The 25,797-nt window shown below is 37.4% G+C and overlaps 1 protein-coding gene across 3 annotated transcripts in view; it reads left to right on the top strand.

Moving 5' to 3' along the window:
- Positions 1 to 4,713: 4,713 nt before the first annotated feature.
- SAMD13 (sterile alpha motif domain containing 13) overlaps positions 4,714 to 25,797 on the top strand; it is a 49,725-nt gene continuing 28,641 nt past the window's right edge. The window contains exons 1-2 of one of the 3 annotated variants that reach the window (XM_023208660.2): positions 4,714 to 4,909; positions 9,520 to 9,604. In XM_023208660.2, coding sequence (XP_023064428.2) covers positions 4,900 to 4,909; positions 9,520 to 9,604 — 95 coding nt within the window. In that variant the 5' untranslated portion in view covers positions 4,714 to 4,899. Of the gene's footprint in view, positions 4,910 to 7,968; positions 8,115 to 8,941; positions 9,010 to 9,519; positions 9,605 to 25,797 lie in introns of those variants that run through there. The other 2 variants (XM_023208671.2, XM_023208663.2) reach the window with 2 other exon arrangements.

Below are 25,797 nucleotides of genomic sequence, written 5' to 3'. Positions count from 1 at the left end.
AGGCTCAGATAATTATAAACAGATTTTTCATCTACATGAGCTGAGCAGTGGGACAACTAAGCCACACAAGATGCAGGACAATTCTTTGCTCTGCGTGACTGTCCTGGTCAATGAAGGATGTCTAGAATCTTTGACCCCACCAACTATATTCCAGTAGTGCCCCGCTCCCTCATATGGTTTGGCTCTGTGTCTCCACCCAAATCTCATCTCAAATTATAATCTCCATGTGTCAAGGGAGGCAGGTGATTGGATCATGCAGGCAGTTTCCCCCACACTGTTCTCATGAGTGAGTTCTCACCAGATCTGATGGTTTTATAACTGGAAGTTCCTCCTTCACAGCACTTCTCTCTTTCCTCCAACCTTGTGAAGAAGGTGCCTGCTTCCCCTACCTCCATGATTGTAAGTTTCCTGAGGCCTCCCCAGCCATGTGGAGTCAATTAAATCTTTTTATAAATTACTCAGCCTTGGGTATTTCTTTATAGCAGTGTGAAAATGCACTAATACACTCCCCAGTCACTGGGACAAGCAAAATCACTCTGGTAAATTTCCAAAAGAACCCCTGGAAGCAGTTCAATCCCAATAGTTTCTTGGTCTGTAAATCCAGAGGCTTCTTTTCTGTTGTCATTGGCTACCTCTCTAGAGCATTTGATCTGTTGAGAAGCTGCTCCTCATCTCTCCATCCTCCCTTGCATCCCATGTCACTATACCCCTGAAGCTTTCCTTTCCTCCTTAACCAATTCCGGCCTGCTATTATTATCTGACTTCTCACCTCCCCATGCTCATGCCTGCTGTCCTTTCTTTTTCCTCTCCACATGCTCTTCAACTTTCTCTCCTAAGTAATTGACTCTCAAAGTCCCATTTCTACATGAAAAATCCAAATCCACATTTCCAACTTCCACTTGGTCATTCACTCAGATGAATCCTTAAGTTATGCATGTCCAAAATCAAACTGCAGGCCCCTCAGGAACATTGTGGGCTCAGTTCCAGACCACCACAATAAAACAAATATCACAATAAAGTAAGTCACACACATTTTTTTGTTTCCCAGTGCATATAAATGCTATGTTTACACTATATTGTAGTATATTCAGTATGCATTAGCATTAGATCTTCTAAAAAGTGCAAATCTTAATTTAAAAATACTTTATTGCTTAAAAATGCTAATGATCTTAAAGTCTTTAGCAAGCTGTAATCTGTTTGCTGGGGGAGGGTCTTGCTTCATTGTTGATGGCTGGTGACTGATCAGGGTAGTCAGTTGCTGATGGTTGGCATGGCTGTGGCAATTTCTTAAGACAACAATAAAGTTCACCACATCAATTGACTCTTCCCTTAATGAAAGATTTCCCTGTAGCATGTGATGCTATTGAACAGCATTTTAACCACAGTAAAACTTCTTTCAGAATTGGAGTCAATCCTCTAAAACTCTGATGCTGCTTTATCTGCTATGTTTATGAAATATTCTAAATTCTTTGTTGTCATTTGAACAATGTTCATAGCATGTTCACCAGGAATAGTTTCCATCTCAAGAAACCACTTTATTTGCTCAATCATAAGAAGCACCTCCTCATCCATTCAAGTTTGATCACGAGATTGCAGCAATTCAGTCATATCTTCATGCACCACTTCCAATTCTATTTCTCTTGTTATTTCTATCACATCTGCAGTGACTTCATCGATTGAAGTCTTGAACCCCTCAAAGTTACCCATGAGGCTTGGAATCAGCTTCTTCCAAACTCATGTTAACGTTATATTTTGACCTCCTCTCATGAATCACGAATGTTATTAATGGCATATAAAATGATGAATCCTTTCCAGAAGGCTTTCAATTATGATGCCCAGCTCTATCAGAGGAATCACTATCTGTGGCAGCCATAGCCTTATAAAAAGGATTTCTTAAATAATAAGAATTGAGAGTCAGATTTGCTGCTTGATCCATAGGCTGCAGAAAGGATGTTTTACTAGCTGGCATGAAAACAACATTCATCTTCTTGTACATCTCCATCAAAGTTCTTGGCTGAACAGGTGCATTATCAATGAGCATTAATCTTTTGAAAGGAATCTTTTTTTCTGAGTAGTAGCTCTCAACAGTAGGCTTAAAATATTCAGAAGACCATGTTGTAAACAGATATGCTGTCACCCAGGCCTTTTTGTCTCATTTATAAAGCACAAGTAAAGTCAATTTAGCATAATTCTTGAGGGCCCTAGAATTTCCATAATGGTAAATGAAAATTGGCTTCAACTTAAGGTCGCTGGGTGCATTCACCCCTAATAAGCCTGTCCTTTGAATCTTTGAAGTCAGGCTTTGATTTTTCTCTGGTTAGAAAAGTCTTAGATGGCATCTTCCAATAGAAGGCTATTAAGTCTACATTGATAAACTGCTGATTATTGTAGCCACCTCCATCTACCTTAGCTAGATCTTCTGGATAACATGTTACAGCTTCTCCATCAGCACTCACTTCTTCATATTGTACTTCTACATTATGCTTCTTTTCTTAAACCTCGTTTAAGAAACCAAACTCTGCTAGCTTCAAACTTTTCTACAGTTTCCTTACCTCTCTCAACCTTGAGTTAGGGCCTTGCTCCAGATTAGGCTTTGGCTTAAAGGAATGTTGGGGCTGGTTTGATCCTCTATGCAGACCACTAAAACTTTCTCCATATCAGGAATAAGACTGTTTCGCTTTCTTATCATTCAAGTATGCACTAGAATAGCACTTTTAATTTCCTTCAAGAACTTTTTGTTTGCATTCACAATTTGGCTGTTTGGCACAAGACGCCTAACTTTGGCTTATCTGGATTTCTGACATGCCTTCCTCACTAAGTTTATCATTTCTAGCTTTTGATTTGAAGTGAGAGACGTATGACTCTTCCTTTCACTTGAACACATAGAGGCCATTATAAGGACATTAATTGGCCGAATTTCAATATTGTTGTGTCTCAGGGAATAGGGAGGACCAGCAGAGGGAGAAAGGTGGGGAACAGCTGGTAGGTGGAGCAGTCAGAATACACACATTTATAGATTAATGGGCATGGTCTGTGGCACCCTAAAACAATTACAATTGTAACATCAAAGATCAATGATCACAGATCACCATACCAGGTACAATAAAAATGAAAAAGCTTAAAATTTATGAGAATGCCCAAAATGTGACACAGAGACATGAAGTGAGCACATACTGCTGGAAAAATTGCACTAATAGACTTGTTCAACACAGGGTTGCCAAAAACCTTCAATTTGTAAAATAAACAAACAAAAAACACATTTTCTGTGAACTGCAATAAAACAAAGCACAATAAAATGAGGAAAACCAGTGGTCATCTTCCTCCAAAACCTGTTTTTCCATCAGTTGTATCTATTTATGAGAATGACAACATCATCTACTTAATCTAGAAATAACAACCAATTTGATTCTTGTTCTTCCTTCCCCACATCCAATTGATTGTACTCTCTGTTTTCCCTATCTCATGGCAACATGGTTGCCTTTCTGTCAATGTAGTTCAAGCTATCATTGCCAGTAGCTTAGAGTATTGTCACAGCCCTTCTAACTGGTACTTCCACTCCAATTTATTTTTTGATACTTATACAAAGGGAATTTCTGCAGATGATAATAGAAGATAACATTAATTGCCTATCATATGCCCAGCACTATGCTATGTGCTTCCTGTCTCTTTTTAATAGGCACAGCCACACGGTAAAGTCAGAACTTTTGTTTGTTTTTTTAATTTTACAGATGAGGCAAAATAGGTTTGGGGAGGTTAAAGAACTTACCTAAGGTCACAGAGATAGCTCAGAAGTGACAACACCGGGAATCCAAGGTTTATCTGGTTTCTAAAAACTCTGTTTGTTTTTTGCTTTCTTTGCTACTAGCCTGTTTGCAGTCTATCCCTATCCCATCTGCCTTTTCCTTCTCCTTCCCTTCTTCCAACCCATGAGTCCTTCTTTTGGTTTTACTTATTTCCTTAAAGATTTACTTGTTAGTCATTTCAAAGAAGTCTGTCACAGCAGGCTCCTCTTCTTCCACCGTGTCCACATCTGTCCTGAGACCTCTTTCTCTCCACTCTCTCTTCCCAGCTGCTAAGAGAGGCTGGAGAAAGAAATGAATAGACAGGATGACTCCAACCTCTGCAGATGCAGATACACAAAACTCCAAAACTCCCTGCATCAAGCCAACATCGCGCTACTGCACTCCAGCCTGGGCGACAGAGCGAGACCCCGTCTCAAAAAACCAAAACAAAACAAAAAACAAAAAAATAAAAACTCCCTGCATCTTTAGCTTTTCTGACTCTCAGGCTTGCTTTACGGTTCTTATATAATGAACCAATCAAGTACAAAGTGCTTTGTAAAGAGAGCTATAAAGCACCCTGCACGTGTAAGGTGCAACTAACTACTCACCTTCCTTTTACATGCTCAGGGCTTCAACTGAGATATTCTGTGAGCAAGAATATTCTGTGTGCGTCCAAGCAGAGAATGGCACATCTGTGTTCAAGATAAAGGGAGAATAGAGCCCTAAATAATATGAAGTTGGCAGGGAAAATCTCTACTTAACATTACTGCCAGAGTCCAGCTTAAAACTTCATTGGGGTTGTGATAAGGGAGTAAGACAGGAGGAAAATGGTATTAACCTAAAAAACCCTCACTTTAAAAATCTCTCTAGGAGGGTTCCCCTCCCCCCAGGTCCCTGGAAGTTTTAAGTTTTTGCAAATATCCTCCCTTGTCCCGCCCAGGTCTTGTCCCTTCTAGTCCTGGCCTTCCCCATTCCTGGGGGCCCCCGCCCCTCCGACCCCCGCCGACCCGCGGTGGACTACAACTCCCGGCGTGCCGCGCGCGTCCGCCCGGCTGCACCAGGGCTTTGCGCGTGGCGGCCGCGGAGCTCCGCGCGGGGCAAACCTCCCAGCGCGGCCATGCGGGGAGGTAAGTAATCCGCCTGTGCGGCCAGGGCGTGGGAAGGCGCCCGCCCTCTCCTCTCTCCAGGATGGAGGGAAACGAAAAATGCCGCAATGAAAACCGCTCTGCCCTCCCTCATCTTGGCCGTGTCCGGTGCTCCTACAGCTCGTTGCACCCACGGACGTGGGCTCTCACCGTGGAGTGGAATGGGGGCAGAAGCGTGCCCTGCCCCACGGAGAGCCGGGGCTCGCCTGGGGCTGCTGGCAGTGCTCGGGGAGCGGGACGGGGTGGTGGCACGACTCGGCGGGGTGCCCCGAGAGCGCCACACCTACACCCTCGACTTTCCAAAGACCGGCTTTCCCGGGGAGCCCCCACACTAAACGCCAGCGAACCGTCTCTCCGTGAAAGTCTTAGCCAGAAACTTTCCCCGCTCTGTCCCCAGTGCCACAGAGAGTCGTGTGGCTCTGGGCCGGCGCTGCTGGTCCAAGAGGCAATTGGCGTCTTCTGCCCCTACCGTCCCCTCTCCGGGCCAATTCTTACTTGCCCCTGAGACGCCATTCCCGGCGCGGTGAGGTCGGCCCTGCCCTCGGGCGACTTCAGGCTGGACGCACCTGGGGTCAGATCCCGGGAGGCAGGGCCGGCGGCTCCTTTGGAACCGCGCTGGTTCCCTAGGCTAGTCCTTTCTGCCTGGGGGATGAATGCTGATCTAGAAAAGAAGCCAATCAAAGTCAACAGCTTCCCGCCCTTCCTAACCGCCTCCCCTCTCCCTATCTGAGCCCGTTCCCAAGTGGGTCGAAAGTTCTGTTCCAGAATACTGACACCAAAGTTAATTTCAGCATATAATTTGGAGATTTCAAGATCTCCAAAGTTATTTCAGCATATCCCATAATGTGCTGGATCAGAAGGTCTTGTTTGGTTGCCTCTCTCCCTCACCCCCACACACTACATACACACCCACATATGTACCACACCCACACACAAAGTACACCACATAGTACACACATTACACACACATATTTTGTGCTACACACTACACACACTTTTTATCAGCAGAGGATTGATGTCAGTTTGTTGGAGGGAGTGTGTGAGTACTAGTGTGTGTGTGTATATATATATATATATTTATATTCACAAGTGTCAGTTTACTACCAAAGTTAGAAACTAGCTGGTAAGTGAAACCTCCTGTTGTCATAATTTAGAATGTCTTTGTGGCTCACTTTTTATACCACGGGATTAACTTCCTACAACACTTTCTGAAACTTTACTGTTGTGTAACAGGCAAACTTTTGATCACAGCGGGCCAGATGGGAGGGGATGTCCCTTTGTACATGTAGGAAGAGATGCTTGGAAAAACTTCACAGAATCCTTTCTCCTGTGGCTGTGTCTCAGGAAGAGCTGGGTGTAACTACAGTCCCTTTGCCTTTTCCCCCTCAAGAGTGGAGAGCTGAACATGCTTTTGTTCTGAGCAGCACTGTCAGGAGAACTCCAGCTTCCCAGAACACAGAACTCCCAGTCCAACTCGCTTCCAATTTGGATTTACTGGGAGAATAGTTCAGGAATTTCAGATCAAGTCCAAAAGCATTATGGAATCTGTTACTGAAAGAGCTCTTTATCTCCATCAGAGTCCATCATTTTGAGATCAGCAGTGGTGAAAGATCCACATGCCTGACCCGTGCTCAAAAATAGTGCTCAAAAATATTTAATTGGTTCCTAGATTACTATTGTTTGCCTTTTCAAGAGAGCAATGGCAAATATTTGAAATCTTTCTCGGCAGTGATCTTTAAGGAAGTCGAAAATTCCTAATATAATTCCTGGAATAAGTAAAGGACCAATTTTTGACCTTGAAATTCAGGTTCCAAATTTAGATCAAAGTTGATCTTCTAATGTCCTAAAAGATTATTTTTAAAAAGGGAGGCAGGCGACTTTCTCCTCGGATTCTACCTGAATTCTACAGCATATTACAGCAACACATAACTTTTCCAAGATCTTTCTGGGAAACCTGTGTTCTGTGTCCTGTTTTGAATAGTTTTGTTGACCATCTTGACCTAAAAGTGTACAAATGTTGATTGATGTTTATTTCAATGAAGAGGCAACCATGTATGTTTTCTGTGTATGTGCAGAACATTTATGGGATGAGATTATTCCCCTGGAAAAGTGGTTTAAGCCAAGCACGGAAACTGTGAGAATGACCAGGGTAACTTAAACAAAAGATCTTGCCCAGCCTCTCTGCTCCACCTCCCAGTTTGCTGATTTGGTATTTAGGATGATGGCGGGAGAGACTATGAATTTTGGGGTGGGCATAATGTCTTTCTACTCATATGCAACAAATATAGTACCGGGTACTCATAGATGGTAAGTGTTGGTTGAATTTCTTGAATTATGCTTTTTGTGCAACTGGGATAAACAGTTAAAATTAAACCTCCCAGAACTAATTGTTTTCATTTTGTAGAATAAGGTTTTGTTTGTTTCGGTCTGAATTTTTGCTGGCTTCATTTGGCAGGATAAATGCCAAAATAAAAGAATGTGGGCGTTTTCAGGAGATCTGGTCATCTATTTTGCATCCTCTCTGAAATATGTTACTTCCTGCATAATGAAGTAAAAGGATTTGCTGCTGGGCAGTGCTTTCCTTGTTCTCACAAAGAGATTACTTAAAAGCCAGCCCTGGGAACTTTGTCCACCAATCTCTATTAGGAAAAAAAGAGTAACATGGAACTGCAGCTTCCAAGTGTTCTCTGGTTATAGCCCATAAGCACTGGGTTCTCACTCTTATTTTTCCCTCTGGGGAGAAAACGAAATAGTTTGAAACATGACATTCATGCTCAGAACAACAGCTAAGACCTATCATGCAGCAACAATGAAGGGGAGGGAGAAAATAAGAAGCTATTGAGAGAGCTTGTTTTTCTTTGTACAAGACAGGTGCAGGGAGAATTCTGCAGATTTTGGACTCCTGACTCATTCTCTTGCACTAATTGTGCTGAAGGTAGTTAGCAAAAGTGAACAGGCACACTGTAGCTTTAAAAAGTCAGCCATGAACCAGAAGGCAGTTGGTGCAGCTTGTGTGTGATTCCTAACGTCATGTTGGCTGAGAGCCAGCCTGGTTTTATTTCACTGTGTCAAATTGTACCTCCTTATTGAATTCCTTTGCCAGCCTACTTTGTGAAAGAAAACATTGGGGTTTCTTTGGCTGTTCTTGATAAGCCTATAAAAAATGATATTTTTTAGTTGCTTATAGGTAGGTTTTCTTTTTACTCTTCCACAAAAAAAGAAAATAATAGTAATAATAATAAGACAATGTAGTGTGATGTTGCAGAGTATCAGTGTGAGTGTTTTGTTTTGTTTTGTTTTCTGAGATGCTTAGAAAATGGTGAATGTGTAACAGTTTCCAACTGAAGTGAAATCATATTCTGTTAGCATGGAGCAGCAGCACTATCTTCCTGTCTACTCTGTAACGGTGTGTGAATGTATGCTAATATCTATCTATATATTAAATGTTGGATTTCTCTATCAATGATCTAAGTGGTTTAGCAACTGGAAGTTTGTGTGTATGTGTGTGTTTCAGGAGTGAAAATTATCCCACACTTACAGTGTTATTTGTTAATCATCTACTTCTCTAACAGTGATAAAATCTTGCGAATATACTAAATGATGCACTTGCCATGTCAGAGTAATCCCTAGAGAAGGAGTGCCGAAGTATAAAGTGATTTCAGTGGAAATGTATTTAATTTATGGCTTCAACTGAATAAGAGCAAACACATTTCGGGACTGTTTCTTCCGTTTTTTTTTTTTTTTTTTTTTTTTTTTTCTTAAAGTAGTTTTGTTCGTAGCTTTTTCATTTTGCTAATTGCATATTAATTGTGGAAGGCTTTTAATTTTTCACAGCCCTCATCCTACTAAACAAAAAGACAGAATGATGGATGCTACAATATCTCCTTAAATGTTTTGATGATTTTTCATAAATCTAATGAGCTACCTACTCTTTCTTACACACACACACACACACACACACACACACCCCAGCACCACCTTTCTGTGCTAAGGGCTATCTGGCATTTTTTGTGAGCTTCCTGCTTTACCACAGCATGGCCATCTCACAGACGGGTTTTTGAGGCTTTCGTTGAGAATGTGAGGTAGGGGAATACTTACTGACAAAAGCTTTAAGTGTCCTTCTGCATTGCAATGAAAAAATCTAGGAGCAAGGGGGACTGGACAAAAAAAAACAAATGCAATAAGAAAAAACAAATCACAGCCCATAATGGGAGGGGGGAAGGAAAAGGGGGATTGTTTTTCTCTACTTTGACTCATTTATGAGTTGCAGTGTCTTAAGTGAGAGCTAGGCACCCAGGAGAAGCTGTGCCAGTTCACACAGCACTTGTTTTCAACAAGGATTCAATTTCATTTGCAAATGCTTATTGTCAAGGCAGGGAGTGCCAGTACAGATGAAAGCACCCCAATCCGTCTCCTCCAGTTCTTTAGGTTTAATCACGTCTCTCCAATCGCCGAGGGAACTGGAGATTTAAACAAACATACGTGAACTGGTGTGAAGCTGTAAAAGGGACCATTATGTTTCCGATTCAGAATATATATTCTTCTCTCACTTTCTGAGAATTAAACACAAGCTTTTCTCCCTTATTGATTAGTTGCTGAAGTAAAGGAACCCTGCAGCCTTCCCATGCTATCTGTTGACATGGAAAACAAGGAAAATGGCTCTGTCGGTGTAAAAAAGTAAGTGAAGCTGGCTTCTGAGTTCTGCTTCTGCAAACAACAGAGGGACTTGGTTTCTATTTTCGTACTTCTTGCTTATCTACTACAATACACAGTTCGGAGGTCGCCTTGGTTTGTCTACGTTGGCCAGCAACCTCCCTTCTTCCCCCTACCCCAGTTACCTTTTTCCGTATTCCATTTCTAAGACAGAGATGACTCAGACATCAAAATATATATGAAAGGTTTGTGTATCAGGCTTTGGAACAAGGATGGTTGAGGATTTCAGCCCTGCATTCTGTATATTGAAACAAAAACTCCAAGCAGAGACTCTTCCGTAGACAACACAGAATGAGGGCAGAAAATTGAGTTCAATTTTTTTTTTTTTTTTTTTTTTTTTTTTTTTTGAGATACAATCACCTCTAACTCTGAAAACTAAGAGCTATAGTGCAGGAAGGGAAAAAGCTTCAGTAAGAATATAGAATATAGTTTAACAACTTCTCCGTCCTAATTTTATGAACTGTTTAATGAATGTGAAACATTTCAGTGCATACATGGTGTTTATGTTAATATCTGTTCTCACATTTGAAGCTTGTGTTTCTGTGTGTTGTGTAAGAGTTATATACTTGATTCTTTTAAATGGGAACATTCAATTGCATATGTAACATAATATTTTGATATTATGAGTATATGAAAAAATATATATTCTCACTTAGGAGTTATAGCAAAGCAATAAGTACTTTGATTACAAGGAGAAAGTAAGTTCCAAGAGGGAGTTATCTGTTTCATTTCTTTCCATATCATTTAGTTTAAAATTGACATCAACTTGAGCTTTGGAGGAAACTAATTAAATATAATCCATAGAAGCTGTGATATCTAAATGAGGAAACAGTGTGCTATATGTTTATGAATAGAAGGTATATTTTGCTCCACAGCAAAGTTACATTAAAACTAACGTAATAAAATCTGTTTTTTAAAGTTCTCGGGTAATTTATGTATCAGTGCCATACTGCCTTGCTTATTACCATCCCTAAAGTTTGGGGTAGGTAGGTGGAGGAGAAATGAAAGAAACAGATGCTGTTTTATGTATGAGTTAGATCAGTGTTATCCAACAGTACTTTCAACAATGATGGAAATGTTCTGTATTTGTGCTGAAATGGTAGCCACTAGCCACATGTGGCTACTAAGAACATGAAATGTGACTAGTATAAGAAACTGAACTTTTATTTTTTACTTAATTGTAATTAGTTTTAAAATTAACAGCTTTACTGAAGTATAATCCTTGCATAATAAATTGCATGTGTGTAAAGTAAGTTTTGACATTTTTATCCCCTCTTGAAACTACTGCCACAATTAAGATAATGAATATTTCCATCACTTCCAAAATTTCCTTATGACCTTTTGTAATCTCTCCCTCCTGTCCTTTTCTGCCCCCATATCCCCTGGCAACCACTGTTACACTGTCATTATAAATTAGTTTCCTTCTTCTAGAATTTTATATAAATGAATGTGTATACACCCCCCCACACACACATACAGTTTCTGTCACTCAGCATAATTAATTTGGGATTTATCCATGTTATCGTATATATCAATACATCATTACTTTTTAATTACTCAGTAATATTTCATTGTTTGGATCTACAACAATTTGTTTACTACCATCCAAATGATGATAGACGTTTGGTTTGTTTCTATTTCTTAGGTATTATAAATAAAGCTGCTTTGATCATTTGTGTACAGGTCTCTGTTTGGACATATGCTTTATTTCTCTTTCATAATTACTTAGGAATGGAACTGGCTGGGCTCTATGGTGGGTGTCTGTTTAACTTTTTAAGAAACTGCCAAACTTTTCTAAACTAGTTGTCCCATTTTCATTCTCACCAGCAGCGGGTGTCGTGTTACAGTTGTTCCACATCCTCGTGAGCTTAGTGTGATCAATCACTTTCATATTAGATATTATATCAGGTGTTTTATGTTTTAATTTTTATTTCCCTAATGACTAATGATGTTGGACATCTTTTCCTGTGCTTATTTGCCATTCATATATCTTCCTAGATGAAGTATTGTTCAAATCTTTTGCCCATATTTGTATTGGGCTAGTTTTTTCATATTTATTGTATAGAGAGTTTTTATATATTATGAATGTGTCCTTTATCATATATACTATTTGAAAATATTTTCTTTAAGCATGTGACCTGTCATTTCATTCTCTCCATAGTATCTTTCAAAGTATCAAAGTTTTTAAATTTTAATGAAGTCTAGTTTATCAATTTTTTTCTTTTATGGATAGTGCTTTTGGTGTCATATTTAAGAATTCTTGGCCTAATGCAAGGTTACAGTTATTTTCTCCTAGGTTTTCTTTTAGAAGTTTCACAATTTTAGGTTTCAGGGTTTAGGACTATGATTTTTGAGTTAATTTTTGTTTGTGGTGTGAGATAAGGGTTTGAAGTGTTGAAGAGCTTTGTGTGGTGGTGGTAGTGGTGCTATGGATATCCAATCTTCCCACCTCTGTTCAAACACTTCTGCAACTTTGTTGAAAAATTATTGATCATAGATGTGCAGGCTTATTTCTGGACTCTGTATTCTATTCCATTGATCTTTTTGCATATATTTATGCCAATACAACACTGTTTTGATAAATGTAACTTGAAATCAGGTAGTGTTAGCCATCCAACTTTGTTCTTTTTCAAGGGTGTTTTGCCTCTGTACATTTCAATATGAATTTTAGAATTAGCTTGTCAGTTTCCACCAATTTTTTTTTTGAAAATCTGTTGACATTTTGATTGGCATTGCATTGAATTATATATCAATTTGGAGAGAGTTGGTATTTTAACAATATTGTGTCTTCCAACAAATGAACACAGTATTTTTCTCCATTTGCTTAGGTCTTCTTTAATTTCTCTCAGCAATATTGTGTAGATTTCACTGTGAAGATCTTGTACCTTTTTGCCAGATGCATCCCTAACATTTCATGTTTTTGATGCTATTTTAAGTGATACTGCCTTTCTAATTTGAATTTTCAATTATCTTAACATATACAAATACAATTGATTTTTTATATTGATCTTATATGCCACAACCTTACTAAACTCACTTATTACTACTAGTAGCTTTTTAGTAGATTACACCACATTTTGTAACATAGACAATTATGTCTTGTGAATAAAGACAGTTTTACTTCCTCCTTCCCAATCTGAATGCCTTGTATTTCTTTCTCCTACTTTATTACACTGACTAGAATCTGCAGCGAAAAGCTGAAAAAAGTGGTGAGCTGGGTATGGTGGTTCACACCTATAATCCCAGTACTTTGGGAGGCCAAAGTGGGCAGATCACACATTCTGAGACGGAAGAGTAAGTGAATCTTATATTTAATTTTATATTCAGGGTCTTCAATAGTAACAACCAATAAATCAGTAAGAAAAGCGCAAACAGAAAAATACCAAAGAAAAATGGCCGAAACATGAGCAAACGTTTCACAGAAGAGGAAATATATATGGCCAATTAACATATGAAGAGATGTTTAGTACCATTAGTGACCAAAAAATGCAAATTAAGATCATAATGACGTACCCATTAACTTGGTAAAAATTTTAAAACAAGGCAATTCTAATCATTAGTGAAGATATGGATAGGATACAATGCTAGTAGGAATATTAACTGATAGGGCAGCTTTGCAGAACAGTTAGGTACTTTTTCTAGTGTTAAACAGTGGAATATTTTACACATTAATAATTCAGTTTCTGGATATATGTATCAGTCAGTGCTGTCCAACAGAAATAAAATCTGAGCTCCATATGTAATTTTCAGTTTTCTAGTGGCCATATTTAAATAGGTAAAATACATTTTAATAATATATTTTATTTAACTCATTATATCACTTTAACATGTAATCAACATGACATTATCAATGAAATATTTTACATTTTTGCACTAAATTTCCTAAATCTGTTGTGTAATTTACACTTAGAGCAGGGGGCTACAAACTTTTGGCTTCTCTGGGCCACACTGGAAGAAGAATTGTCTTTGGCCACAGATGAAATACACTACCACTAACAATAACTGAGGAGGACAAAAAAATCTCGTAATGTTTTAAGAAAGTTTGCGAATTTGTGTTGGGCCACAGTCAAAGCCATCCTAGGCCAAATGGAACCCGTGGGCCACAGGTTGGACAAGCTTGACTTACAGTATCTCTCATTTTGGACATAAACATTTCATTGGACATATTTAATCTGCATTTATATTTCCTAAAATTTACAGTTCAAAAGGTAGGATCACATACCCAAATAATTCCAAACATATTTAAAAGTTTTCCAAAAACTGAATTATGTGAGAAATTATTTTCTTGCAATATTTACATTCACATTGACACAACTGATTTGTCTTGATTTGACTTTGAAGCAAAAGCATATTGATTTCAAAACTATGTCTGTTCAAGTTAAATCAATTTACTAACACATGTCAATATTACCAACATTGAATTCAAAGAGGTTTTGCATAAATTGATAAGCAACAATAATCTTATCAATTTCAATAAATCTGCAAATTTTCTTGAAGTTTATTCATGTTAGAAAATGTATGAAATTATTATTGTATATTGTATTGCACTCTGAAAAGTTGCAATTTTAGCCTAAAATTTTGTTCCTCTTTAGCTAGATCACAAATCAGCTTTTCATTTCCTTGGAACTTCAAATTTAGCTGTTTCATATGCAGTGTGATATCAAAGTTACTCAGTCGTTTTTGTCTTTAATTTTTGAATATTTGGCCAGGCGCGGTGGCCCATACCTGTAATCCCAGCACTTTGGGAGGCCAAGGCAGGCAGATCACTTGAGGTCAGGAGTTCGAGACCAGCCTGGCCAACATGGTGAAGTGCCATCTCTACTAAAAATACAAAAATTAGCCAGGCATGATGGTGGGCACCTGCAATCCCAGCTACTTGGGAGGCTGAGGCAGAATTGCTTGAACCCAGGAGGCAGAGGTTACATTGAGCTGAGATCGTGCCACTGCACTCCAGCCTGGGCAACAGAGCAAGACTGCCTAAAATAATAATAATAATAACAACAATAATATTTGACAAGCATTCCTTTTGTTTCAGTAAAATCTTGAACAGTAGAGCAAATCTTTGTGAATCTTTTCTATTAGTCAACAAGCATTGGCAAAGAACACAGATTATTACATTCGTTGTCTTCTATTTCTTTTAACAGTTCCATTAACAGGCATTGATCCATAGCATTTGCAAATATATGCTGAACAATTCAACAGTAGTATCTGTAACACTTTTCAAGAGTCTGCTTCAAAAAATAAAACATAGATATCATACAGTGGAATGAAGCAGTAAGAAAACATTGGTCTTTTGTTTTAAAATTACAATAAATTCCAATCTTTAAAATTCAGATTTTTTAAAAAACTAGCAGTGCTGGAGCACCATCCATCTGGATAGAATTTAATTTTTGTATATCTAGCTAAAATTCTTTCACAGAGATAAAAGATTCAAAAATATCTAAACCACGAATTTAGTTTTTCAAGTTGTAAATTGACATTTCTTTATAAATTAGGAAGTCTTCTGAGATGCGGCATACCTCAAGGATTAATTAGGCAGTGTCTTTATGTTGTACTTTCATCTAAAACTAAAGTTTTAATGGCTTTTTACATTTTGAATCGGTTGGTCTTAGGTTTTGTTAGAAAGACCTTGTATTCTTCAGGCAATTATTTGGTGGCTTGATTGGAAAATCTTTTACATTTTGTGATAATACCTGTTGAGTCTTTTCTGATAATATTCTGGCAAAATTTCTGTAACTGAAATAACCATATGTCCATTGAAAAATTGTTTGTCTATGTAAAGATCCAAGCCATTTATAGCTAAACAAAGTTATAAGCTCAGATTCTGTTTTAAATCATATTATCTTTACCTTTTTTTATACAACAAACAGCATTTTCTTTCTCTTGGTATCTTCTAACAAATTGCAATTGCTATTCATCATGAAATTTCCAACATACCTTCTTTCGGTCCCTTTTTTCTTTATTGTATGTTACTAGTTTCTGCATCTCCTCTCAATTCTGCTTTCTTTTTAGAGTTTAAAATTTAACTGTGCTTATTTTTAACTAAAAATATTTAATTATATAATAATTAAAATAATAATAATAATTTCAATTTAATTACCAGTTACAATATAGAAAGGGATCCTCATAACTCCTGCTGTCCATAAGCATTCAGCAAACACATTACAGTGTTACCTGGGTGAATAGGAAAAAATTAATTTGAACTGAATCAATCTCTGACACCAATCAAACAAGGGATGTACTACCAGAGAGGACACATGCACCCGCCATGAGAACTTCAACCATAGTACCCTATAGGATGGAACAGTTCAATTAAAATGTAGGCAAAACAATGGAATTGTGTTTAACATAAACATATTTTGTACCACTTCAAGTTTTTACATTTAAACTAAATTAAATTTAAAACTTAGTTCCTCAATCAAATTTTAAATGCTCAGTAGCCACATGGTACTAGCTGCTATCATATTGAAAAGCACAGGTGTATACCCAGACTAAATTCTTGCATCAGGGGAAAGGTTATATGAACATGAGGTTGAGGGTGATGATTAACTCAGGTGGGGAGAGCATGAATGGGGAGCTCTGAATCATGTAGATAGATATGATTATTATTAAGATTCCAGATTGTATTTTGCCTAGTAGGTCCATGAGTATTTATTTCATTTTTTAAAATAGCTACCTAAATAACCAAGATGGAGCCATCTGAATAGTTGAGATATCCTTTTTGGCAGTTTTTGTACACATACTGTATGTATCCACATGTATACATAATTCAAGAATATGTACATATATTCCCATGCACTAAGAATGTACACATATATGGGAGCACACACAAAAATGTATACATGTATTCAAAACGCACATACAAATAGGCTTTTATCGAACAAATGGGATCATAGTATTCTCTTTTTGTGGATTTCAGATACACAGATTTGGGATTAATTATAAACGTTGGTTCATGACACACTCTTATCATTGATCTATGTTTGGCCATGTTAGATTCATGTTAGAATTTAGACTAAAAATTTTTTAATCCATGTATTTAACGTGTATGTGCATATCTGTTCAAATCATGAGAATTCAATTTTTTTTTTTTCCCATTTGGTTAGTCTTTCTCCCTTTTTCAGATGAAAAATATCTTTTTCCCCCTTTTTCATTTTATCCTAGGACGGGAGAAGGAATCGATGTTTCCACATGACACATGCATGTAGTAAGTTCCTTTTCAACAGGAAGCAGTTTATTTCCCTACCACCACCATGCCCCCAAGCCCCTCAGTGGAGAAGACCTACTGCAGTAGAAAGTTCCCAGTGATGAAGCTTAGCAAGGACTTTCAAAGCAAGCCATTTCTTATTAAAGCCACTTGTCTTCTTGCATATGCGTCTTCACCATATTCCTCTGCCTTTGTGTTCACTGTGTTGTTTCATTTTGAAACAAAGGCATTTAAAAAAAAATTTGGAACTAACATTCCTGTCATAATTAGTAATATGATGCTTTTTTTTCTTGGTAATGAATGTTGTAAGGTTTTGAACTAACTGTGAAATAATTACTTTTGAAATAGCCCTCTCTGAAACCTAACTGTATACCTGTTAAGCTGTGTATTATGTTAAAGAAATTACCATTTTTGCTCATGTGAATTAGATGATTAGAAAGTGAATGACAGAACTAAAATATTAAGGTAGACTTAGAAATTACTATGGTATTGCTAGAGTTTCAAAACTCTGACTTCATTGTAGAGTTAAAAGAACTTGTATAAAACATTGTAGAAAAGAGAACTTTTCATATAACAATAATATAACAACAGCTACTATTAGCTCATTAAAAAAACGTTCAACCATGCATACATGTACAGCAATCTACAGGTCAGTCAGGTCTGCATCTCCATGGGAAGCAGTCACATCCAGAAATGAATAAAAAACCTCACAGGTCCTTGATTGTTTGCCCGGAAGCCTGGTCTGGCTTCTCATGAAAAAAGGAATGGGAAACCGACTGAAGTAACTATGTGCCTGATCACTGACTTCAGCATTTGTTTATTTACCCCTAAGCCTATCCTCTTGCAGTATAGAGCATAAATAATTATCAAGCCTCAGAGGTATCTTCTTTGAAAGCAGTGAGGGGATTTTATTCAGCTTGCTGGGTAGTTTCTACGCAATCTCTCCATCAGGCACACTTTCGTCTGTTCTGTCCACTCTTCCCAGTCCCCACAACCTCACTGCCCTGACCCTACCTGAATGTGTGATGGTTCCTGGAATGCTCTTCTTCCCAAAAAAACAGCAATGTGGAAAGGGGTGGGGGGGTGGGGGTGCGGCAGTGATCATGATGGTAAGATGTTGTATCCTAAAAGCCGGGGAAAGTATTAACTCCCAAGACATTGTAAGTGTCTAGTTATTAAATATCTCTTAACAGTCTGTCAGAAAATGAAAAGAAAGAAACAGGTTTCTTTCAATAATAATAATTATTGATTCTTTGAATCAATAATTCAAACCTGAAAAGTGACCTTTCTAGCCAGGATCTGATGTTGCAAACCCTTTTCCAGATGCGTATGATAAGATAAGTTAGAGTGTGCTATGGTTCTTCCCTCCCTCCCTTCCTTCCTTCCATCCTTTCTCTCTCGCTCGCTTTCTTTTTCTTTCCTTCCTTCTTTCTTTTTTTTCCACTTTCTTTTTTAATGTGGTAAGAACATTTACTATGGGGTTCTACACTCTTAACAGATTTTTAAGTCTACGATACAGTATTATTATCTGTAGGCACAATGTTGTACAGTAGGTCTCTAAAACGTGTCCATCTTCCGGGCAGAAGTTTTATACCTGTTGATTATCAACATCCCCTTTCCCCCTTCCCTTAGCCTCTGCCAACCACCATTCTATTCTTTGCTTCTATGAGTTTATCTTAGATACCTCATATAAGTGAAATCATGCAATATTTTGCCTTCTTTGACTTGGTCATTTCACTTAATGTTCTCAAGGTTCATTCATTTTGTTGAAAATGTAAGGATTTCCTTCTTTTTTAAGGTTAAATAATATGCCATTGTAAGTATGTACAGCATTTCTTTTTTGAGGTGGGTCTCCCTATGTTGCTCAAGCTGGTCTCAAATTCCTGATTCAAGGGATCTTCCCATTTAAGCCTCCTAAGTAGTTGGAATTACTGGCATGAGCCACCAAGCCCAGCTATTACACTGTATTTTTCAAATTCATTTATCTGTCAATGGACATTTCAATTGTTTCCATATCTTGGTGAATAGCGCTGCAGTGAATATGGGAGTGCTAATATCTCTTTGAGTTCCTGATTTCAATTCCTTTGGATAAATACTCTGAGGTGGGTTGCTAGATCACCTAGTAGTTCAATATTTAATTTCTTGAGGAATCTACAGTTCCGTAGCAGCTTCCCCATTCTGCATTTCTAGCTTTTCTACCAACAGTATGCAAAGGTTATGATTTATTCACATCCTTGCCAACATTTGTCATTGTTGTTTTGATAATAGTATCCTAAGAGGTGTGAGATGATATCTCATTGTTGCATTGATTTGCATTTCCTTGATGATTGGTGATTTTGAACCTCTTTTCGTATATGTACATATTGGCTGTTTGTGTTTCTTCTGTTGAGAGATATCTATTATGACCTTTAACCATTTTTTCAAATTGGGTTATTAGTTTTTTTGCTATAGAATTGTAAGAATTCCTTACAAATTTTAGAAAGTAACCTCTTATCAGATACATAGTTTGCAAGTATTTTCTCTCATTTCATAGGTTTCCTTTTTACACTATTAGTTCCCTGGCTGTATAGAAGCTTTTTAGTTTTATGTAGCGCTGCTTGTCTATTTTTGCTTTTGTTGCCTATGCTTTTGGTGTCATATCCATGAAACTATTGCCAAAACTAATGTCTTGAAGTTTTCCCCCTGTGTTTTCTTCTAGATATTTTACAGTTTCAAGTCTTATGTTTAAGTCTTTAATCCATCTTGAGTTGATATTTTGTGTATGGTAAAATATAATCCAATTTTATTCTTTTGCATGTGGATATCCAGTTTCCCCAACACCATTAGTTGAAGAGACTCTTCCTTCCCCATTTTGTATTCTCGGCATTCCAGTCAAAGATCATTTGACCATATATCCATGGATGTATTTCTGGGCTCTCTGTTCTGCTCCATTAATCTATATGTCAATCTTTATGCAATTGTCATACTGTTTAAATCACTGTTGCTTTGTAATATATTTTGAAATCAGGAAGTGTGTTGCCTCCAACCTTGTTCTTTTTCAAGATTGTTTTGGCTATTCAAGATCTTTTCTGGTTCGATATGGATATTAGAATTTTTTTTCTATTTCTGTAAAAACATCATTAGGATTTTGACGGGTATTGCATTGAATCTATGGATTGCTTTGGGTCATATGTAAATTATAATAATATTAAATCTTCCATCCATGAACTTGAGATGTCTTTACATTTGTTTATGTCTCCTTTAATTACTTTCATCAATGTCTCATAGTTTTTAGTATGAATGTCTTTCACTTCCTTAGTTAAGACTATTCCTAAGTATGATGTTATTGTAATTGGGATTGTTTTCCTAATTTCTTTTGCAGATAGTTAATTATCATTGTATAGACATGCAACTGATTTTTGTATGTTGATTTTTGTATCCTGCAACTTTGCTGAATTTGTTTATTCATTCTCACAGGTTTTTTTTGTGGAGTCTTTAGGGTTTTCTCTATTTAAGATAATATAATCTGTAAATGTAAGGACAGTTTTACTTCTTTCTTTTCAATTTGGTGGCTATTTATTTCTTTGTCTTGCCTAATTGCTCTGGCTAGGATTTCCAATCCTATGTTGAATAAAAGTGGCAAGAATGGGCATCCTTGCCTAGTTCCTGATCTTCATAGAAAAGTTTTCAGTTTTTCACCTTTGAGTATGATGTTAACTATAGCCTTTTCATAGATAGCCTTTATTAGGTTAAGGTAATTTCCCTCTATCCCTACTTTGTTGAGATTTTTTTTTTATCATGAAAGGATTTTGAATTTTATCAAACACTTTTTTATCTTAGACGATCGTGTGATTTTTATCCTTCATTCTGTAAATGTGATATGTCACATTAATTGATTTTCGTATGTTGTGCCATCCTAGGAATAAATCCCACTAGGTCATGGCAAATGATCTTTTTAACGTACTGTTGAATTCTGTTTGCTGGTATTTTGTTGAGGATTTTTACATCTATATTTAATCAGGGATATTGGCCTATAATTTTCTTTTTTTCTGTGTCTTTATCTGGCTTGGTAGGAGGGTAATACCGGCCTCATAAAAAAAAGTTCAGAAATGTTCCCTCCTCTTCAGTTATTTGGAAAAATTTGAGGATTGGCATTCATTCTTCCTTAAATGTTTGGTGAAATTCTCCAATGAAGCCGTCTAATCCTGGGCTTTTCTTTTTTGGAAGGTTTTATACTACTGATTTAATCTCCTTACAGATAGGTCTGCTTGGATTTTCTATTTCTTCATGATTCAGGCTGGTGGGTTGTATGCTTCCAGGGACCTATTTCTTCTAGGTTATCCAGTTTGTAGACCTATAATTGTTTATAGTAGTCTGTATGACCTTTTTCATTTCTGTAGCATCAGTTGTAATGTCTTTTCATTTCTGGTTTTATTTATTTGAGTCTTCACTCTCTTTTTCTCTTAGCCTAGCTAAAGATTTGTCAGTTTTGTTTATCTTTTCAAAAGCCCGAGTCTGAGTTGATTTTTTCTTACTGTTTTTCTATTCTCTATTTTACTTCTTTGTCTAATTTCTTTAGGTAGAAAGTTTAGGTTGTTTGATATCTTTCTTTTTTTAATGTAGGTATTTGTGACTAGAAACTTCCCTCTTAATACTGCTTCTGTTTCATTTCATAAGCTTTGATATGTTGTGTTTCTGTTTTTAGTTGTCTCAAGATATGTTCCAATTTCACTATTCATTTATTTGACCTATTGGTTATTCAAAAGTGTGTTGTTTAATTTTCACGTATTTGTGAATTTTTCAGTTTTCCTTCTGCCATTGATTTCTAGTTTCATTCCATTGCAGTCAAAAAAGATATTTTGTATGACTTCATTAATTATATATTTGTTAAAAATTATTTTGTAACCTAATATGTGATCTATTCTGGAGAATATTCCATGTGTGCTTGAAAAGAAATGTATATTCTGCAGTTGTTGGGTTGAATGTTCTGTATATGTCTGTTAGGGTCACTTGGTCTACAGTGTTGTTCAAATTCACTGTTTCTTTGTTGAATGTTTTCTTGAATATTGATAATATATGGGAATTAATAGTGATACTTGTAAATGGCACTATTTTATTTTTCTTACTGAAGGCAAAATTCATTCCTTGATATGTTATAGTTATCTGTTCATTCTGATATATGGTCTCATGATAAATAAATCTTTGATTATTCCCTTCGATTAAATGATAATGGGTTAAGAATTGAGTCTGTTTATTATTTTGAGTTGTACTATTTTTTCCATTGTAAATACCTGCCTTGAAGTGTACATTTCAAAAGAGTAAAATACATAAAACTATAGAGTCAGTTAAGCATATTAAGACATCATATTTTAAATGTGAAAACAAAAGGAGTTTCAATCAATGCCAGCAGAATTCACAGACATTGACTATATATCTTTTATACATTGTCAGCCCTCAAGGACTGCTGTTTTTTTAATATAGTTTCTGTCTTGCTGCTGAGATCCCTACAGAAGAAAAACCAAGTTTGTCTAAGCAATGAAGCCACACCCAAATCCTTTGGAACAGAGACCATTGTGCTGTGGCTCAGAGCAGGGAGGAAAAGTTCTTCAGGTAGTCTCTAGACTGTTGTGTTTAGTATTAATGATTAGGATATGAAATGTTTATGTTTGTGTTTGGCACGAATTGTATCTGATAGTGAATAAAAATTATTCATTGAGTCTGCTTGAAAGGAGTGTTCTTGGCCAGGCGTGATGGCTCACACCTGTAATCCCAGCACTTTGGGAGGCCAAGACAGGTGGATCTGAGATCAGGAGATCAAGACCACCCTGGCCAACGTGGTGAAACCCTGTGTCTACTAATAATACAAAAAATTAGCCAGGTGTGCTGGCATGCACCTGTAGTCCCAGCTACTTGGGAGGCTGAGGCAGGAGAATCGCTTGAACCTGGGAGGCGGAGGTTGCAACGAGCTGAGATCCCGTCACTTCACTCCAGCCTGGGTGACAGAAAAAAAAAAAAAAAAAAAAGGAGTGTTCTTATTTACACTAGGGGATTTTAGTTGTACTAGAATGTACAAATAAAAAGAGGACAAGGAAAAGAGGCTGTTTATAAGATCCTTTGATTTCAGAAAGATGGGTTGGGAAGACATAACAGGCAGAGGTATGCCAAGGAGAGAATGCTGTATGATTTCAGAGGAAAGCCATTAGCCTGAGGGAAGATACCTACCTATACAGAGGAAAGAAATTCTGCAGGAAGATGCTCCATCCGTCTGGGGTGCCTGCTCCTGGTCTTACTGGTGACTCAGGGCTCCAAATCCTTTCATCCACACACCTAGCACAGGCTGACTCACATTGCCATGTTTACTATCCATCCTTCTTTCACCCATCTATTTCCCCTGTTTCTTAACCACTTTTTGGAATAGAGCTGGAAACAAACATTATGACCCTCTTCATCCCACAGCTGACCTGAGATTATCCTCTTCATTAGACTATGAGTTTTCAATGCTTATTAAGTGCCGGGCTCATAGTAGGCAGGTTAAAATTAAGGGGACATTAAACTGGTCTCTTTATAATGAGCAGGACTAATCCCTGGAGTTTGAACAGAAAGGGTTTGACTGACATAAGCAAAGCCATGGGTATGGAAAAGTCTAGGATGTTGCCCAGTTAGGTTTGAATCAAGCATCTGAACTCTAAGCTAAAGAATTTGGAATATACAGAAGGTTTGATGAATTATTTGCCTTTTCAATGCTTTCATCATTTTGATGTGCTGCATCTAAGTCAGTCAACTCTTATTTATCTGAATATTTAAAAATGGAAAATATCCCGTCCATAAACTTTCAATCATCCTTTCTCTTTTTGGGCCTGGCATTTAGCCAGATCCCTGCTTGTTAGCATGAAGGGAGAGGGAGAAAGGAATGGAACTAACACTAACGTTCATTTAGTTGCTTCATCCTTAGGTATGTCATAGGCAAAGAGATCAATATTAATTTATTAGAATCAGAATTAAATTGCTTTTAGCCAGAGGCTGTTTTAAGACATGAGCAAAGAGTAGGTTAATTTCATTTTGAAAATAAGTTATAAATATCTAGGCAGCACAAAGTTAGAGTGCACTGCTGAGTGTAAAAATAAGTAACATTCAGAATCAGCTTTATAAAAAAAGTAATGTGACAAATATATCATCATAATATGTTAACCAGTGTCTAAAGTAACTTGCTCCGAACTTTGAAGTGGAAATACAATTGATGAATATAATGGAGTTGTGATATTACATGTGGATTGCATTTCCCCAGAGTACCCTTTTGGCCTGACCAACTCTCAGCATCCGTAATATCATAAATACCATAAAATGTACCTACGCTAGAAAATAGTTTCAACTATTTTCTGCCTGCCTTCTTACAAAGGGAAATGGAGACTTTTGCTGCCAGAACTTAAAATTATGATGTGCCAACATGAAAACCTCATTATAAAGGCTCAATTGATCTGCATATATCTCCCAAAGTTGTTATTATTGCATTTTTGTCCCCGTGGTTGTGTCTCTCTAACTCTCATTAAAAATAAGGTGATTGTTTAATTAGGGTATAATCATTTCCTTATGTGAATTATTCACACATGATATAATTTTTATCAATACTTGATGGACCTAACCATATGCACAAGGACTAAAAGGTGACTGAGCTAAATGGAAACATTGATAATTTGATTAAGTGCTGAGATTTCTTGCTAATTTTTAATAATAAAGCTGTATATAAAATATATATTTTAAAGATTATGTGCCTGGAAAATACTCATATATTTATTTATCATATTAACATGTATTATATTCTAAGAAACATTTTGCTATGACGATAGTGAATAATAAATATCAAATGAAAATGGCACTTTTGTATCTGCCATTTCATTTTATCAGCGCAAAACTAGCAGCCACAATGGAACCACCACCTGGCAGGTATTTTAAACAGTGTGACATTTAAATTCCTTCTGGAATTTGACATGCAAAGGTCATAAGAAAAGATGTGGCGAGAATGAACCATTTATAAGGAAATAACTAAAGCTAAGTGTCTCAATTTGGACAAAATACCAGTCCTTGGGGAGACATCATGTATTCCTAGCAGAGAATGGTGCTGCTTAAATCTATGCTCCAGTACCTTCCCATGTCAAATGTTATCTGGTTTTGGCACTCTGGCTCCTGCCCTGCACACCCTTCTACTTGGCCTACCCTTGTTATGTTATTTTTGGATCATCACCAGCTTTCTCCTTAAAACGGTTGCTGAAACCACTGGAAGAGCTCAGTGAAATCACCCGTCGTGCATTAACACAAGCAACCTAGAAGTGATGGTGTGTGCCTGCGGAGACATGCCTCTGCAAGCCATCCCCTCTCTGGGGCCCCGCTCAGAGCGTGTTGAGGGCAATAAATGCCTTTTTAAACTGCCATTGAAAATCTTCAAGTGTTCTAGGCAGGCTGAACTAACCAGCCCTCCCTTACATACATCCTCAGCCGCACTTCGTTCACCCCTTGATTCGAGTATTCCTCAGAGCTAGCTGTTTCCACATCAGCTTTCCCTCACCAGATTGCCAGCTCCTTGAGGGCAGGGACTATGCATTCCCTGTCCTTGTAACCCTGCATCTAGCACAATACTGAGAAGACAGACTTTCAATAAATATCTGTTGTGTCAATGAATAAGTATAGTCTTGGAGTCAAGAGTATCTGGAATCCAATCCTAGCTTTATCTACTATGCGATTTGGGGTACATTTCTTAACCTTTCTGAGCCTTTGTTTCCCAAAAGCAGGTTACAGTAGCCAGTTCACAAAGAGGTGGGAGGCTGATATTGAGTAATGTGTGAAAAACAGATTTTAGGTTGTAAGTGCTCTCTGGTTGTTAGTCCATTGTGATATTTTGCTGTGTATCAACTGTGCACCAGTCAGACTGTGCTAGGTGTTGGTGCTACAGAGATGAAGATAGATTTTTCTTCTCAGG

Source organism: Piliocolobus tephrosceles, chromosome 1 (assembly GCF_002776525.5).
Source record: "Piliocolobus tephrosceles isolate RC106 chromosome 1, ASM277652v3, whole genome shotgun sequence".
NCBI lineage: Eukaryota > Metazoa > Chordata > Mammalia > Primates > Cercopithecidae > Piliocolobus > Piliocolobus tephrosceles.
The sequence above is the reverse complement of the archived record's forward strand: the minus strand, read 5'-3'. Positions and strand labels throughout refer to the sequence as shown.